This window comes from Pseudochaenichthys georgianus, unplaced genomic scaffold (assembly GCF_902827115.2).
Source record: "Pseudochaenichthys georgianus unplaced genomic scaffold, fPseGeo1.2 scaffold_408_arrow_ctg1, whole genome shotgun sequence".
Lineage (NCBI taxonomy): Eukaryota > Metazoa > Chordata > Actinopteri > Perciformes > Channichthyidae > Pseudochaenichthys > Pseudochaenichthys georgianus.
The window spans coordinates 55534-72872 of record NW_027262973.1 but is presented as its reverse complement, the minus strand read 5'-3'; the positions used below and the strand labels follow the sequence as shown (position 1 = coordinate 72872).

The 17339-nt window shown below is 41.4% G+C and overlaps 1 protein-coding gene across 1 annotated transcript in view; it reads left to right on the top strand.

Annotated features, from left to right (window-relative positions):
* LOC117442300 (transmembrane protein 131-like) overlaps positions 1-17339 on the top strand; it is a 116289-nt gene that overhangs the window by 43698 nt on the left and 55252 nt on the right. Inside the window, 19 exon segments of the mRNA XM_071202394.1 lie at positions 3096-3266; positions 3761-3871; positions 5218-5352; positions 5461-5565; positions 5644-5679; positions 5681-5713; positions 5715-5732; positions 7411-7578; positions 7650-7729; positions 9005-9115; positions 11694-11760; positions 11762-11827; positions 12120-12140; positions 12142-12192; positions 12194-12231; positions 12862-12934; positions 13046-13197; positions 14466-14608; positions 16444-16630. Of these exon segments, the coding sequence (XP_071058495.1) occupies positions 3096-3266; positions 3761-3871; positions 5218-5352; positions 5461-5565; positions 5644-5679; positions 5681-5713; positions 5715-5732; positions 7411-7578; positions 7650-7729; positions 9005-9115; positions 11694-11760; positions 11762-11827; positions 12120-12140; positions 12142-12192; positions 12194-12231; positions 12862-12934; positions 13046-13197; positions 14466-14608; positions 16444-16630 (1766 nt within the window).

The following is a 17339-nucleotide window of genomic DNA, read 5'->3' as shown; positions in this document are numbered from 1 at the left end:
AGTGGATTCTAGCAGTTACCGGAAGCCAGTGGAGGGAGCGGAGGAGCGGCGTGGTGTGGGAACATTTAGGAAGGTTGAAGACCAGACGAGCCGCTGCATTCTGGATGAGCTGCAGAGGTCGGATGGCACATGCAGGTAGACCAGCAGGAGGGAGCTGCAGTAGTCTAGAGACGAGAGCCTGGACCAGAACCTGCGTGGCTTTCTGGGTCAGCTGGGGACGCGTCCTCCTGATGGTGTAAAGCGTGTATCTGCAGCAGCGGGTTGTAGCAGCGATGTTTGCAGTGAAGGACAGGTTGTTATCTAGGGTCACACCCAGAGTCCTTGCAGTCTGAGTCGGGGAAACAACAGAGGGGCCGATGTTGATAGTCAGGTCAAGAGAGGGACAATCTTTTCCCGGAAGGAAAAGCACTTCAGTTTTGTCAAGATTTACAGACGTCTCCTTCCCCAATGTTAGTCAATGGGGAAAAGTTGTTTTGGGCCGGGTGACGTCACGGACTGATACGGAAATTGCAGTACGGCCGTTTGGACACAACGAATATTGGCACAGAGTCCGGCGCACTTCCTGGGGGCTTGGTAGAAACAGACGGGAGCAGCAGCAGGAAGCGTAGCTATTTACATCTGTGGGTTCTATTTAGACGCCTGTTGGTGGTTTGCCATCGATGAACAAAACATAACTCTACAAATGTTTCGAGGCACGCCCTGACTAATTATAATAATTTAATAAAGTTGACTAAATAATTAAAAAGTAATTACATTGCATTTAGCTGACGCTTTTATCCAAAGCAATTTACAATAAGTGCATTCCACCAGGAAGACACAACCTTGAAGAAAACAGAGTCATAAAGTACATCAGGTTTCATAGAGCCAAGTATTTCAAGTGCTACTCAACTGGCTTTAGAGAAGCCAGTCCTTTATTAGTCTATAAGTGCTCTGTTAGTAATTCTATCGCTCGAGGTGGAGTCGAAAGAGATGAGTGTTCAGTCTGCGCCGGAAGGTGTGTAAGCTTTCTGCCGTCCTGATGTCAACGGGAGCTCATTCCACCATTTTGGAGCCAGGATAGCAAACCCACGTGTTTCTGCTGATGGGAACTTGGGTCCCCCTCGCAGCGAGGGTGCAGCGAGTCGATTGGCTGATGCAAAGCGGAGTGCACGTGCTGGGGTGTACGGTTTAACCATGTCCTGGATGTAGGAAGGGCCAGATCCATTCGCAGCATGGTACGCAAGCACCAGTGTCTTGAAGTGGATTCTAGCAGTTACCGGAAGCCAGTGGAGGGAGCGGAGGAGCGGCGTGGTGTGGGAACATTTAGGAAGGTTGAAGACCAGACGAGCCGCTGCATTCTGGATGAGCTGCTGTAATAACGAACTGAATCTAATGAATCACTTTATCTTAAAAAGACGAACTCAATCTTCAAATGTTGAACAAATAAAGGTATTTGGTATCGCCCTATATAGACTTTGTTGGATTGAATTGAGTTGAAGTGTAGGATATATTTAGAGTGGTTTTCACCGCCTAACCTTTCCATTCAACATCATTTTACAACAAGGAACCGAGGCCGTTTTTGTTTACTCTCTTCAAAGCCGTCAGACTCAATTGGACGAATAGTAATTTAAAAGATAACCACACCGCAGTTGTGATCAAACACTGAATACTGGAAGTAGTGTTGCAATCTCTGGCTCCTTATGAATTAATAAAAACATTATTTGGGCGTCTCGTGGCTTTTTCTTAGATCGCAGCTGCTGATAGAGGGGAAGTGGTGTGAGAGAAATGTGCCGAAAGGGGCGGAGATTTAGGTTTGAACACGGGCAGCTGCAGTGAAGAATCAGCACATGCATTTCCTCTTTTAATTAGGCCTTCCTTGAGATCAACGGCCAGCTATTGAGTCTTTGTTGAAACACTTTAAAAAAAAAGTGCTGTACATCAACGACTGTATAAAAACATAGCATAATAAAAAACAGACGGGACATGAAACAAATCTACAACACGAGACGACGAAACCAGATCAGAAGCCACAGACTGAATAACTCTCCTACATGACGTACAAACAATACAAAACACGAGTAAGATACAAACCCACATTTAAAAGCACAAGTGTCACCTGGTCTGGAAATGCAAGGGAAAAGAAGTGGGTTTTTAGACGAGATTTTTGTCTCCTCGCTGCGTTAACCTTGATTTTGGGACTGCTAGAAGTAATCTGTCCGACGACCTCAGTGACCGTGTGGGTGTGTATGGTTTTAAAAGATCTGCCAGGTACGGTGGGGGTCCCGCATAAAGCAGGGTGTGTGCGGGGTTTTAAAAAGTATTAAAAGTTGATAAATCAATTTAGCGAAAATGAAGGCTATTAAAAAGTATTAAACGGCATTTTCCAAGGTGTTACATTTTGTATCTTGTTTTCAATAAGTATCTAAATGGTCCAGAGAGGTTGTGTTCCACAGTCTGCCTGAATGTAGTCATGGCGTAGGTGTGTAGTGTGATTCTGTGGAGTTTATTGATGGCATCCCGTTGGGTTTGACGTCATCTGAACAGGACGTCGTACGCTCACTGCTTGATAGCGCGCGGAGATCCGTTTACGCCGGTTGCTAAGCAACATCGTTATGGGGAAATGCAAGTCTGCGTCCAAATGGTTGGAAGAGAAGGAGGAAGGACAATCAATGCTGTATATAGTCAATGTGAGGTGAAGTGTGTCGCCAAGGTAACCGGTTAGAACTCAAAGTGGCGATGAGGTCTTAACATGTATGGGAAGGGTCTTAAAAAAAGGTCTTTACATTTGACTTCAGGATTCCTGCATACACCTTGCTAAACACAAACAAGCTAACAGATATAAAATGTACTGTTTTTAGATGGAGTCTGGTGGCTTTAAAGAGAGCACAGAGAATGGCTTTAGCTCCCCTTCAGACCGGGTGCAGTGGTGAAAATATAGCTTGCATTTAGACTGAAATTGAAGTTTTTTGGCGTCTTAAAAACACTCCCAAAGCAGTTTATTGCTGCTGTAGAAAACACGCCGTCTGTGAAGAAATACCTCGTGCAACTCTGCTTTAAAGCATCCAACCAGCTGATATGTGAATTGTTACATCGGCTGACTTCCCTTTCTGTTTCAGGCGCAGAACTTCAGCGCCCCCATCCTGATCCCCGCACACGAGTCTCGGTACATTTTCTCCCTGCTCTTCCGACCTGTGCGACCCTCCATCCACATAGACAGCAACATCCTGCTCATCACAAACGCATCCAAGTTTCACCTGCCTGTCCGGGCCTACACCGGCTTCCTGGAGGTACACAATGGAGCTTATTTACCTACCATCAAAGCGGTGCTGAACAAAGAGCATATTAACCTTTATAACTTTCATTTTTATCACGTAAAAAGTCTGTTTTCATCATAAAATACCGCTACTGAAGCAGTGAAGTTGGCAGAAAAGGGGTTAAAATGTATGCTTTCCAGACAAGCTGATAAACTGCATAACAGATAACCGCAGTTCCTTGAAATTGTGATTATGAGTTGATCATTTACAGTCGTTAGCTTGTAGAAATGGAATGTATCTCCAGCTGTTTCTGTCTCAGTTCAATTGCAGACTGATATCTTTATGAGGAACTAGTTTTTTCTTTGCCACGTTGAAAGCTCTTGTGAAGAAAAACAGAAGTCACATTCAGTTTTCAGTTTTGACCATATATGTCTTAAATGTCTTCATGTCTTTGTAAGGCAGGGTAGACATCCTGGTTCTTGGTGATATGCGTAACGTGTTTGTTTTTTGTCGCCTTTTTCGAAAAGCCTCTGGTCCTGCCTCCCAGTCTGAAGGAGAACATCCTGGACTTTGGGGTCCGCAGTGCAACAGACACAAGCAGCATCATATTTGTGGTGGTCAACAGTAATCCCATAGAGGTGAGGTCACGCAGAATGCTGCTTTTACTGAACGAGCACACGAGGGTTCAGTGGGAAGAGACACAATACAACCACACAATGACCAAAATGTGAGCCTAAAAACCCAAAAGACACAAAAAAACACCAACAAAGTGACACAAAGGAGTGCAAATTTAAACTCGACAGTCAAAACACACACAAAGCTACACTAAAGAGACACAAAGGGACAGCTGTTTGACCCTAAATAGCTAAAAGACACACAAACATAGACCAAAGAGATACAAAACTACCCCAAAAGACACACAAAATGACCCATAAGAGACACAAAACTTCTAAGAATCAACCAAAATCAACACATATTGAAACTCAAAATTAAAAACTTCCCCAAAAGAGACACAAAAGGACAACGGTTTGACACAAAACAGCCAAAACACACACAGAATAACCCCTAAGAGACACAAAACTACTGCAAATCGACCAAAATGTAAACATATTGAAATTCAACATTCAAAACACACACAAAACTAACCCAAAGAGACACGAAAGTACATCGGTTTGACAATAAATAGCTAATAGACACACTAAAGGACCCCTAGGAGACACGAAACTAGCGCAAATCGACCAAAATGAACACATATTGAAACCCAAAAGTCGAAACACACACAAAACTACCCAAAAAAGACACAAAAGGACAAAGGTTTGACACTAAATTGCTAAAAGACGCACAAGAATAGACCAAAAGAGATACAAAACTACTGCAAATCGACCAAAATGAACACATATTGAAACTTAACAGTCGAAGCACACACAAAACTATCCCAAAGAGACACGAAAGTACAACGGTTTGACACTAAATAGCTAATAGACACACTAAAGGACCCCTAGGAGACACAAAACTACTGCAAGTCGACCAGAATCAACACATATTGAAACTCAACAGTCAACACACACACAACTTCCCCAAAGAGACCAGGGTTTGTCTAAACAGCCAAAACACACACTGAAGGACCCCTAGGAGACACGAGACTACTGCAGATTGCAAACGTACAGACAGCGTTCTGCCAAAGGACTCCCTTCACAGTTGTTTGTGTTTAATAATAATAATAATAATATATTTTATTTATAAGCGCACTTTTCATTTGCGTAAACAAAACTCAAAGTGCTACAAAATTAAAAATTAAAAAGGGTGAAACAAAACAACAATAAAAAAACAATTAAAACAACATAATAAAAGCTGTGACATTCATGCCCGCATGGCATAATGTGGGGGATTTAAAAATCTAGTTAAAGGCTATTCTAAAAAGATGCGTTTTTAGGCCTTTTTTGAAAGCCTCCACAGTCTGTAACTTTTCCTTTCTGTCCTGCAGCTGGAGATAAAGTCGTGGCTCGTCACAGGAGACAGTATTTCGATGGAGCTGCTGAAGACGGAGAAAGGAAACGCCACCGTGGCTCTGAACCACCTCCGAGAGCTGCAGAACATCTCCGCCTCCAGCCACAAAACTGTGAGGATTTACACCCTTTAAAGAGACGCGGTTAAGATTAAGGTTATTCTTGCGTATAAAAAACACACACTGACCAACTTTCTTTGTCTTATTTTCCTCTCTTTAAAGGTGATATTGGCGTCCGGCTATTATGCCGCATTCAGAGTGACACTGGTGGCCAAAGCACTGGAGGGCCTGTATGATGGAGCCATTCACATCACCACAGACTACGAGGTAGGAAGCCAATCAAAAGCTGCTATTTTTAAACCAATCAGTAGTCAGTCTAATGTTCCCTCTTCTCCCCCCCGTCAGATATTAACCATCCCAGTGAAAGCTCTCATCGCAGTGGGGGACGCTAAGCAGCTCTCCGAAGCACATCGTTTTTACCGGCTTCGTTTCCAGTGAGTAACCCGGAGGCCTGATTCCAAACCGACCCACACACATGTTTGCGCATTTCCACTATGTTTGCGCGTTCACATGGAGGGTCCGCCGACAAGTGGGGAGTGTGTTATCAAGCCCTCCGACAGCGAGTTAGTGCAGGCATGAAAAATGCTGTTTACAAATAGTTCTGTGCAAACGTTTACTAGTAAATTGCACCGAATAAGAGACATTTAATATTGTATTCGATGTAAACTTGAAGGTTAGACTTACGATACGATAATACTTTACTGTCAGATCAATCGGACATTTTTCTTGCATCGCAGCACCTCCGTTTGCAAAATCAAACAAGGTCACATATTAAGGCACGATGCAAGGAAACAGACATTTAACATACCATTACAAACACCGAAAAAATAACTAGTTTAAGACCCTCGAACGTACATTAGATCTGGGATGTTTAATTTGAGGATCGACTGGTGCTTCAGTCTTTCTTTATTGAATCGTGGGACCCTGTACCTCCGATGTAATGGTAACAACAACTTGTTCATTTGTTTGTAAAGTTTTAAACGTAAAAAACAAGTTATAATGTTGATTAAAAATAGTCTAAATATCAAGAATAAAGTTTCAATGTTGACAATAAAGTCTAATTGTAGATAAAACAAGTTGCAATATCAAGAAAAACATCAAAATATTACGAATAAATGTCAAATATATTGAGAATAAAAGTTATACTGTTGATAAAAAGAGTCTAAATATCAAGAATAAAGTTTGAATGTCAAGAAAAATGTCGCGTCGGGCTCCTGAACCGCCTGGCGGGTGTTCTTTTCCCCATAATGACCGCCTCACTGCACATTATCCCTTACTTAATATAAAGGGAAGTCAGGTACTCTTTAAAACAGCTGGCAGTTATGGGTACTTTCTACTTAAGTACATTTCAGAGCCCATACTTCTTTACTTTTACTTGAGTCAAGAAGTTTAGTCAGTACTTCTACTCGGGCCAGGGATTTTGGGCCCCATGAAAAGATATCACATCGGTTACTTAAAGGGGACCTATCGTGCAAAATGCACTTTTGTCCGTCTTTTATACATGAACATGTGTCCCCGGTGTTCCAGGGTCAGGAAACACAACCCTCTCTCTTTTCCTCCGTACCCAAATCTATAAAAACTGAGCTGATTATTATTTAAATTTTTCTGACGTCAGAAAAGGGGTGCTCCGCCTACATGGGGCTACTCTCCACCTATCAGGGGGATGAGAGACCGCTCGAAAGCGCTGGAGACGCTGTAGTACATATGCCAGGCCTGTAGGTGGCGCTGTAGTCTGCCACAGAAGCAGAATCAGCCTTTGCAAAAACAGGGCTGGAAAAGAGCAAATGGAGCGAAATGAGGCAAGGCTAAAATGCATGATCTGTTTGGTATTTTGAAAAAGAACTTCAGACATGTTTTATCTAGGTAGGTATGGCTCTACAATATATGTTTCAAATATAGCATGATAGGTCCACTTTAAAAAAAAAAATCTTAATGTTCTAAAATAGTTTGGGCCCCTGTCAGTCACGGGCCCTTAGAATCGTCCTAACTTACGGCGCCCCTGCTTCTTACTTTACCAGAGTACTTTAAACACGAGTACTTCTACTTGAGTAAAGGAGTGTGTACTTTTGCCCTCTCTGCTCTTAACGTGTCTGAAATGTATTTGTTCTTCAGGGCAAAGTGGTTCATCAGAGCTTCAGCATCCAGAGCTCCTTCACTCAGAAAGTGCGGCTGCAGCAGATCCGCTCGCTGACCGAAGACATTCGCTTTTATTATAAGCGGCTGCGCAACAACAAAGACGAGCTGGAGCCCAGACGGAAATCGAAGTATGCGTTCCCCTTCGTCTCGTCTCCCTGAGCTCACTATGCTCCTGATGAACGTGAACTTACTTTTCTTTCCTCCATCTTTTTCAGGTGGCTAATATTTATTTTGACGCCAGCTTGCAGTGCGGGGATCACTGTTATGTGGGGCTGCCATTTGTGCTTAAATGTAAGTTGTTGGTTTTCTGTGTGTGTGTGTGTGTGTGTGTGTGTGTGTGTGTGTGTGGTGTGTGTGTGTGTGTGTGTGTGTGTGTGTGTGTGTGTGTGTGTGTTGTGGTGTGTGGTGTGTGTGTGTGTGTGTGTGTGTGAGTGTGTGTGTGTGTGTGAAATAAAATATAGAAGAGTTGAAGGGCCGGGCATGAGAGGTAAAAACAAAAGGACGATATTGAAGAATAAAATCCAACTTTAAGTATATTCATTTTTATTCAAATGTTTAACTTTTATAATCAAAATGTTGACTTTGTTCACCAGATTTTACTTAATTCTTAATATTCTGACTCAATTTGTACTTAAGTCTCAATAAATTAACTTTATTCCCATTATTACGTTAATTCTCAATATTATGACTTTATTACGAACATTTTCGTTATTTTGGATTTCAGACTATTTTTCCATTTATTCTCAATATTTTGACTTCATTCTCGGTACGTTGACTTAAAGGGACCTATCGTCCAAATGAACTTGTGGATGTCTTTTATACATGAATATGTGTCCCGGTGCGTCGGGGAACTCACGCAGCGTCAGAAAATAAACCCTTTCTCTTTTCCTATGTACCCACATCTTTTAAAAACGGGGGGTACAAACGAGCGGATACAGATTTGCTGCCGATCTGACGTCAAATCGGCAGCGGAACCCACAGAGAGTTGCTATCAGAAACAATGCCTGACGTGTTTTGGACGTAATCTGGTCCTTTGTTTACATTAGCAAGCCTCGCTAACACTCAGAGCTAACCTGTACTGGAGAGCACGTGTTTAAAAATCAGGAAATAAAAAAGGAACTCACCTTGTGATAAACCTGCAAGAGATAATCCTTGATGTGGTTTAGAACAGGATGGCGTTTTATCACAGCAGAATTTAACTTTATCTCCGGTAGAATTCTGATCAGGCATTAGCTCTCCGCCTCCTTTTTTTTTTTTTTAAGCGAGAGGACCCAAAATCCGCGTTTCTCTAACAAGGCTGCAGAAGAGGGGTTTGAGGGATTTCTAAAATGCATGATCTGTTTTTATATATTTTAAATAGCTGAGACTCGTATATATGCCTAAAAATAGCACGAGACGAGACACTTTAATCTGAACATTATCGCTTAATTCTCAACATGCGTAACTATAAAATAGATCTTCCTTAATAACGTTCCCTCTTATGCCGGGCCTGAACACTCTTCGGTGCAAATCTCCCACACGCGAGAACCGAAATGTTGTATTGATGATCTGTGTGTCCCTCCCAGCGGAGTCCGAAGCCTCACGGTCTGGCGCTTCAGGAAGACATCTGGGACGCAGACGTAGACCTTCATCAGAAACTCCTGCGCAGATGGAAAGAGCTCAAAGAGCGCTCGGGACACAAGTGAGTTTATACTTAAAGGACACCTATCATGCAAAATCCTCTTCTTCATGTCTCTTCTACATCAACATGTGTCCCCTCTTCTTCATGTCTCTTCTACATCAACATGTGTCCCCTCTTCTTCTCCATGTCTCTTCTACATCAACATGTGTCCCCTCTTCTTCATGCTCTTCTACATCAACATGTGTCCCCTCTTCTTCATGTCTCTTCTACATCAACATGTGGTCCCCTCTTCTCCATGTCTCTTCTACATCAACATGTGTCCCCTCTTCTTCATGTCTCTTCGACATCAACACGTGTCCCTCTTCTCCATGTCTCTTCTACATCAACATGTGTCCCCTCTTCTCCATGTCTCTTCTACATCAACATGTGTCCCCTCTTCTCCATGTCTCTTCTACATCAACAGGTGTCCCCTCTGTGGAAAGAGACTCTGAAAGTTTCAGGAACAAAGATTCTCTCTCTTTTTGAGTCCATTTCTATAAAAAACTGTCTGAAAATGAGCTGATCAGATTTTGGCCACTTCATGATGTCATCACGATGTGTTGTCTTGTGTAACCATTAGCAATCAGAAAACCAAGGTAACCCCCCCCCCCCCCCCCCCCCCTTATCACCTGAATCTCCTCTAGAGAGCTCCATTGAGTTCTTTGTACCACATGTCTCTCAGAGGGACGTGGGGAGGGGCTCCTTATTTTCATCTAAGTAACAGACAGAGAATCAGCACTTGGAAACAGGGGGATTATGGGTAATGCTATTTTATTTCAATGTTGCGATGTTTACATTGTTGTTTTTTTCTTCTCAAACATTTCCCAAATTGGGATCAATAAAGTACATCTTATCTTATTAACTCATTATGAAATGTGAAATGTGTTCTCTGCGTTTAAACCCATCCTAGCACCAGGAGTCTAGCTAGTGTACAGCGCCCGGGGAGCAATGGGAGTGGGGGGGAAGGGGGTTGTCCGGTGCCCTTGCTCAAGGGCGCCACGGCAGGGGCAGGAGGTGAACTGGGGACCTCTCAGAGTAGCAGTCCACACTCCATATTTAGGTCTGTTCGGGGATTTGAACCGGCGACCCTGCGGCTCACAGTCCAAGCCCCTACTGACTGAGCCACGATATATATACAAATGAGTTGGCCATGGTCTATTTGCTTCTGCAGCGGAAACAATGACCGTCGGAGGGAGGTAACATTTAAAGACCAAAACGTATAACTTCCAGGATCAAAGCTGTAAACAAAAAAAATGAAGGATAACGAAGATTTTCTGGGATAGAAGTCACAAATTAATTTTATTTCACACAAATATTTGTTTTTCTCAGAGAAATTATGATATATTTCAAACGTAAGAATATTATTTATTTTATTGCAGGAATTTCATTTTCTCTAATGTGTATAAAATCCGTTTCTTGTAAATATGACTTATCTCAAAGAATTTCTGATCTTTTGTCACAAACTATGACTTCAAAATCTCATTATATTTTAACTCAAAGTTTATTCTCGGTGAACATCCAAGTGTTTCCCATTTAAATTCACGACTTTGCTCTCGAGTTGTACCTCAGAATAAGTTGGTTCCACACGTTTATTTCTGTATTTTCTGCCTACAATTCCCTCAATTCTCACGTACTCTTTATTAGGATCCCCATTAGCACATAGCATGAGCATGGGGTATTCTTCCTGGGGTCCTCACACACACCATCAAACGAAACTAAGGCAAGACGGCTCATAATTTCATGTAATTGAACATTCAATATGAAGTGAATAACTATACATAGCCACAGGCACAGTTCAATTATAACTTCATCATACTGAGATGATTTTTAAAGGTCACCTATCGTGCTATTTCTAGGCAATAGCACAGCTCTCAGATATATCAAATATATAAAAACACATGTCAAAAACATATTAAGTGTTTAACAGATCACCCATTCTAGCCATGCCTCATATCCCTCTGTTTCACTTCCTGTTTCAAAAGTTCTGATTCTGGGTATAAAGCTTTAAAAATAAATAAAACGGAGGGGTCTGAGCTCATGCGGGACCCGGCAGCTACCGTCTAAACTAAATGCTGCCGTGATGACACTCCATATCATGGATTATCAAGGATCTGAAACAGTCTGGAGCTCAAAGGCTTTCTCTCTTGCCGGTTATACCACAAGGTGAGTTCCTTTCTACTTCCTGCTTCTTCACACACATGCTCTCCAGTACAGGTTAGCTCTGAGTGTTAGCGATGCTAATGTAAACACCGACCAAAACAAAACAGTCGGGCATTGTTTCTGATAGCAACGTTTCTGATTGGGCCGTGGGTCCACATTTCAGATATTACGTCATATCGGACGCAAATCTGGATCAGCTCCGTTGTAGCCCGTTTTTAGAGATGTGGGTACTGAGGAAAAGAGAGAGGGTTTGTTTTCTGACGCTGCGTGAGTTCCCCAACGCACCGGGGACACATGATGTAGAGGAAGACATCACAAAGTGCATTTTGCATGATAGGTTCCCCTTTAAGCAACTTTTGATACATGAGAATTTTCCGAATGATAAAAACGTCACAAGATGTCTTTTTTTTTTTTTTTCTGTTTCCAAAAAGGATCGAAGAGCCGTTTTTGAAGTCAACACGGACCTCCAGAAGAACGTGCAAGCTAAAATCACGGCTCACCTGACCCTGGCCGTCGCTGGTGAACTCCTCTCAGAGAATCATGTTCCCTCTGACCAACACAAACAGCTCCTCTGTGAGTAAACAACAACAAAGCGCACACACACACACAGGAATGTCTTGAGGTTCCGCTGCAAACTCTGACCGCTTTGAAATCCAGGCTGAAGACTTTTCTTGTTGCCGCTGCTTTTAATTGAACTAATTCACATCTCACACGGCACTGTAACGTTTATGTGTGTTCCTTTTGTTATTCATGTTTTATTATGTCTGCTTTTTAACGTGTCTACGGGTTAATGTCTTTCCGCTTTGTGAAGCACTTTGACTTGCCTCGTGAAAACTGAGTGAAACGTCTTTGTGCTTTCCTGCAGGAGGAGCAGGTGATTCTGCAAAAACCCTGCAGACGTGCTCGTTTACGTGCAGGTTCTCCCGTTGGCCTTGTTGCCCAAGCCCCTCGGTGTTTTCTGGAAAGCTGGCGGACAGGTGGGGACGTTTTCCACAAACTCGGCACTTTCTCTATTTAACCAACCCCTTCACCTTCCTCTCACTGTTGGGTCCTCTCTGGTGTCTGGGCTTGTGTTTTGTATTTTAATTCACCACCTTTTGACTTATTCTAAACATTTTGACTTGTTATCAACATTAAAGCGTTATTCTTCATATTTTTATTATTTTTATCAATATTATACTTAGTTTTTACGTTATTCTCATTATTTTTGACTTTAGTGTCAGAGGTTTGACATTTATTCTCTACATTTTGACATTTTTCTTCAATATTTTGGCCTTATTTTGATATTTAGACGGTTTTTATCAACAATTTGGACTTTATTCACCGCATTTTGACTTTATTCCTGATATTTACACTCTTTTTTATCAATATTATAACTTTGTTTTGACGTTTTTCAATATTATAACTCTTTTCTTGATATTTCAACTTTTTAAAATCTACATTTAGACTTTATTATCGACATTAAAACATTTAATCTCGATATTTTTGACTTTAGTATCAAAGCTTTGACATTTATTCTCTAAATCTTGACGTTTTTCTTCAATATTTTGTCTTTATTTCTGATATTTAAACTTTATTTCAACATCAAAAACCATTGTATCTTCCAGGCTGCCATTAGCAAACCTATCCAACATCAACATCGACACGAGCACCTTAGAGTTCCAGGTCCACAGAAACCAGGTGAGTGAGTTCACAGAGAATCGTTTCTGAGCGACTAATTGAGCATGAATGAGCTGCATGTGGACGCAGGTTGTGTCTAACAGTCTCTCTCTCTCTCTGTGTGTTTTGCAGACGTCCCTAATAAAGAGCAGCTCAGGCTTCGTGGAGGGATCGACCCGGCCCTTTGTGTACAACCTGCTGCTGCTGCCCGGAGAGATAAAGGCCTTCAACGTGAGGTTCACTCCCACCAGCAACCACAGCGTCTCCTCCCTCCTCATCGTCAGGTAATGTCTGTTATTACAGAAAAATAAACTGTTTCCATCGTGTTGGTTTCTTTTCCTTGTGTCGGTAATACTAGCCTTGTTATCCGGTTGGTATTAAAGGAACTGGTTCGGGGAATTTCTTCACGAATAGGCAGAAACGTCCACTTAGACTCAACGGGGAACTGATTAGATAATTCAAGGCTTTTATTGTCATTTGTACAAATAGCTACAGTGTAGATATTAGGGCTGTACCCGAATATTCGTTCGTTGGAGTACTATTCGGGTTTCAATTTCGTTATTCGTTTTTTTCCAAATTGAATTTATTGACATCTCCAATATCAACGTAAGAGCTTGTGCCTCTTCGGGGGGTGCTAACACTTAACCATAAACGTTATCGTTTACTTTCTCCGTCTTTATATGTAGATATTACTTTTCTCCGTTAATCTCCGTCACGTTGTTTCCATAGCAACAACAACTTCCTGTCAACTGCGCTAACTCTCCTTCAAATAAAAGCATGTCCATAAATAGGAAGCCAAGCCAAATTACACTTAAGACATATACAACTGCAACGAAAGTAACAAACACAATGCAATATCCTTTTCAATGTCAACGAACACAAATTGGGTTACATTCACAAATAACTATAAAACAACAATACTGTAGAATAACAAAAAGAATGCCGTGAATACATCGAAATACACGTGTTGAAGCGGTTCGCTGCTGATTACTACCGAATATCCGGAGCCCGAAAAATGGTATTCGGGACAGCCCTAGTAGATATGACGATGAACATCTTAGGCTCCTCCAACAGTGCAACACAATAAAACAGATAAAATAGTGCAAGTAAATAAAATAGAATATAATGGAAATAGTGCAGAATAGTCTTTATACAAGTAATTGGAATATTGATATATAGAAGTTGGTATAATTGTGGTCAGAAGTAAATGCCACTGTAACTTCAAACCACCAGTTTTTGGCCATAACTCAATAATTTAAACCCTATTTTTGACAATTTCACATGGAAAAAAAGTATTAACGCTGTTAGTGTAGTCACTGTATGTTGTGTGCAACTGCTGCATTGGAAAAAACACGTGTATATTGTCAATACAAATAAGGAAACGTTGGTATTTCTTGACATCAATATTGCATTTTGATATCGTCATGTTCATTGACGTCAATGCCGTCTCCCCATCTGAGTAATGGGGAAAAGCCTGTGTCTTTAGAAAGGCAATAACTAAACTAAGTATGCATTCTTCTTCTGAACATTGTGTGTTGTGTTTTCTCTTCAGGAATAATCTGACGGTGATCGAAACCATCATTCTTCACGGCAGAGGAACGACGGAGAGCCTGAAGGTGGCGGGGAAGCCTCCGGGTCAGGGCAGCTCTCTGAGGTTCAAGATGACCGAGGCGCTGCTGAAGGACTGCACAGAGAGTGAGTGTGGGACCCCGGCCGGGATGCCTTTACACTGGACGAAAGGCAGATTAAATACACTTTCATTTCAACAAAGCCACATCCATATGTTGACGACATCACATCAGGGTTGGTTGTATCTGAAACAAATTAGATTAGAGAATGATAATTTTCGAGGGGATCCTAAAACCTAAATTCACAAATTATAAAACGCATACAGAGAGTTGCATAACATAACATCGATACAGATACACACATACAGGGTGTTTCTCAATGTCGAGGAAGGATGCTCCAAAGCCACTATTTCAAGGATGCTGTCTGAAACAATGCCCGACTGCTTTGGACGTAATATGGTCGGTGTTTACGTTAGCATCGCTAACACTCAGAGATAACCTGTGCTGGAGAGCATGTGTGTGAAGAAGCAGGAAGTAGAAAGGAACTCACCTTGTGGTATAACCGGCAAGAGAGAAAGCCTTTGAGCTCCAGACTGTTTCAGATCCTTGATAATCCATGATATGGCGTTTCATCACGGCAGCATTTAGTTTAGACAGTAGCTGCCGGGTCCCGCATGAGCTCAGACCCCTCCTTTTTTTCTTTTTAAAGCTTTATCCCCAAATCAGCACTTTTGAAACAGGAAGTGAAATAGAGGGATATGAGGCGTGGCTAGAATGGGTGATCTGTTTGGTATTTTGAGCAAAACACTTCATAGACATGTTTTTTTATATTTGTATATATCTGAGAGCTACGCTATTGCCTAAAAATAGCACGATAGGTGACCTTTAAATTCGGAACTTTAAAAAAATGTCTGAGTATAAACACCTTCCCCCTGCCCAGTACATATTGTAAATTGTGTATCCTGTGTGAGAGTGTTACAAAAAACTCGGAATTAAATAAGATGGCTAGAGTCGCAAAAAATGTATCCTTAGGTGCTTTTATTAACAGCTGAAAGAACACAAAGTAACAAGGATCTACTGTACAGTCCAAAATAGAAAGAAAAACAAACCTCAATATATATATATATATATATAGGTCGAAGAAATATCACTGGCACCTCTCTGCTCTACAGCCACAGTCAGACTAACCTCAAAACACTTGTGGCCAGAGGTTTATATATGTTAAGCCCCATAGGACAATCAATTATGTATACCCTTAATTACTGTTATTCTTATCATCGACAAATGTATTCAAAATGTAGTTCAAACCAATTAAACACAATAAATCAAATGGGTCAACGTATTCTACATTTCTGACCACAGAAGAAAATGGTCACCCGCGCCCGTGCACCACATGGTATGCTCCAATTGAGCACAGGTGTTTCAACTGATTGAGCCTCTACTTAAGGCTGCCGTTTTCTGTGCTCTGTTTGGACTTCACAACCTTGAACGAGAGGGTAAGCAGGTTACTTCGGCGCAGCAACGTTAGGTATGACTTCAAATAAAGCTGCCTTGAACAAATAGTCACTTGGGTTTTATTTGATCGATGTCCAGGTAAGTTATTAGTGTGCCTTTTACCATGCCCCTAAGCCAACTGTGATGAAGGCGTCTTCTTCACAGAGAGGAATTATAAGAACTACCATAACTCCTAATAATTATGCGCTTTTCTATCTCTTGACGAGAAAAACCTGGAGATTATGAAGTCATTCGTTTGTGGAAAAAGGTCCAACATTATTTGAGATGAAAGGTCACACATTTACAGGAAACATATCAACATGAAATGTATCACAATTTCTCTGAGATGGTAAATGTACACGTTTAAGAAAATATTTGTATGGAATAAAATCTCGTTAATTTGTGATTTTTATCCCAGAAAATCTTACATGTCTTTAATTATTATTTCATCCCTTCCTTTTATTCCAGAGACCAAAGTGAGAGAGCCGAACTTCACGCTGAAGAGGACGTTCAGGGTGGAGAACACGGGTTTGCTGCCCATCACCATCCGGTCCGCGGAGATCAACGGCCAGGTCTGCGAGGGATTCGGATTCAAAGTTCTCAACTGTGCCGAGTTTGCACTGAAGCCCAACGCTTCGAAAGACCTCATCATACTGTAAGTGAGAGATGGCAGAAGTACACACATCCTTTACTCAAGAAGTAGAAGTACAGATACTCGTGTTTAAAATACTCTGGTGAAAGTAGAAGTACTGACTAAACTTCTTTACTCAAGTCAAAGTAAAGAGGCTTTGAAGTGTACTTCAGTAGAAAGTACCCATAGCTAGCAGCTGCTTTAAAGAGTACCTGACCTCCCTTTATATCAATAGAACAATAATGTAATTGTTAGCTAATGAATGTTTCCATGGTGACCAACGGCAACATGACAACGTTTCCATTGGTCCCTCTTCTTTAGAGAAGACCAGGAAGTGATGGATACACGGATCGTGTTCCAACCAATAGGCACGCAGTGACTCTAAAGAATAATGATCACGCACCAACACACATTCAGACTAAAGGAACCAGCTGTTTGGGAAATGAGAGAAGTAGAAAGTACAGGTATTTGTGTTCAACATGTAAGAAGTAGAAAGTACAGGTATTTGGGTTCAACATGTAAGAAGTAGAAAGTACAGGTATTTGGGTTCAACATGTAAGAAGTAGAAAGTACAGGTATTTGGGTTCAACATGTAAGAAGTAGAAAGTACAGGTATTTGTGTTCAACATGTAAGAAGTAGAAAGTACAGGTATTTGAGTTCAACATGTAAGAAGTAGAAAGTACAGGTATTTGGGTTCAACATGTAAGAAGTAGAAAGTACAGGTATTTGGGT